This window comes from Sinocyclocheilus grahami, unplaced genomic scaffold (genome assembly GCF_001515645.1).
Source record: "Sinocyclocheilus grahami isolate Dianchi unplaced genomic scaffold, SAMN03320097.WGS_v1.1 scaffold24805.1, whole genome shotgun sequence".
NCBI lineage: Eukaryota > Metazoa > Chordata > Actinopteri > Cypriniformes > Cyprinidae > Sinocyclocheilus > Sinocyclocheilus grahami.
In genome coordinates this window covers 1,956-2,762 of record NW_015519608.1, presented here as the reverse complement: position 1 = coordinate 2,762, position 807 = coordinate 1,956, and the positions used below count along the sequence as shown (strand labels likewise).

General features: G+C 48.7%; 1 protein-coding gene across 1 annotated transcript in view; it reads left to right on the top strand.

The window, feature by feature from the left end:
* Positions 1 to 6: 6 nt before the first annotated feature.
* LOC107580112 (cytospin-A-like) overlaps positions 7 to 807 on the top strand; it is a gene marked incomplete at its 3' end in the record, with an annotated part of 2,468 nt that continues 1,667 nt past the window's right edge. Inside the window, exons 1-2 of the mRNA XM_016265857.1 lie at positions 7 to 381; positions 466 to 673. Coding sequence (XP_016121343.1) covers positions 7 to 381; positions 466 to 673 — 583 coding nt within the window. The remainder of the gene's footprint in view (positions 382 to 465; positions 674 to 807) is intronic.

Genomic DNA, 807 nt, shown 5'->3' with positions numbered 1-807 from the left:
CTAAAGATGGCTGAGCAGGATAATGCTGAGGCTCAGAGTGTGATCGCAGCACTGAAAGAACGCAACCATCACATGGAGCGACTTCTAGAGGTGGAAAGGCAAGAGCGGGCTGGCATGGCGGCAGTTCTGGAGGACTGTAAAGCTGCGGTCAACAATGACCAGGCTGAGCTGAGCCGCTGTCGGGCGTTACTTGAGCAGGAGAGGCAAAAGGTTGCTGAGCTTTACTCCATCCACAATGCCGGAGATAAGAGCGACATTCACCAGCTCCTGGAGGGGGTTAGGCTGGACAAGGAAGAAGCTGAAGCCAAAGCTGCCAAACTACAGGACGATTTGGGCCATGCTCGCAATGAGGTGGCATGTCTGCAGGACACTCTCAACAAGGTGAGCTTAAGCACTGGTTCAGTTGCTTTAAGAACCATTAGGAGCCTGTTTGACAACTCCTTGTTTCCTCTTTTTGTGGTACAGCTGGATGCCGAGTACAGGGACTTCCAGAGCGAGGTGCAGAAAGAGTTAGCCGAGCAGAAGAGGGCTCTAGAGAAGCAACGAGAGGACCTGCAGGAGAAAGAGACGGAGATCGGAGACATGAAGGAGACCATCTTTGAGCTAGAGGATGAAGTGGAGCAGCACCGAGCTGTCAAACTTCACGACAACCTCATCATCAGTGACCTAGAGAGTGAGTTTGATTTGTGCATCCTGATTTTGAATTTTCACAATCTGCACAAATGTTTCATGCTTTTTTTAATGATACACTTATAGGGATAATTCACCCAAAAATGAAAATTCTATCATTAATTACTCACCCTCATA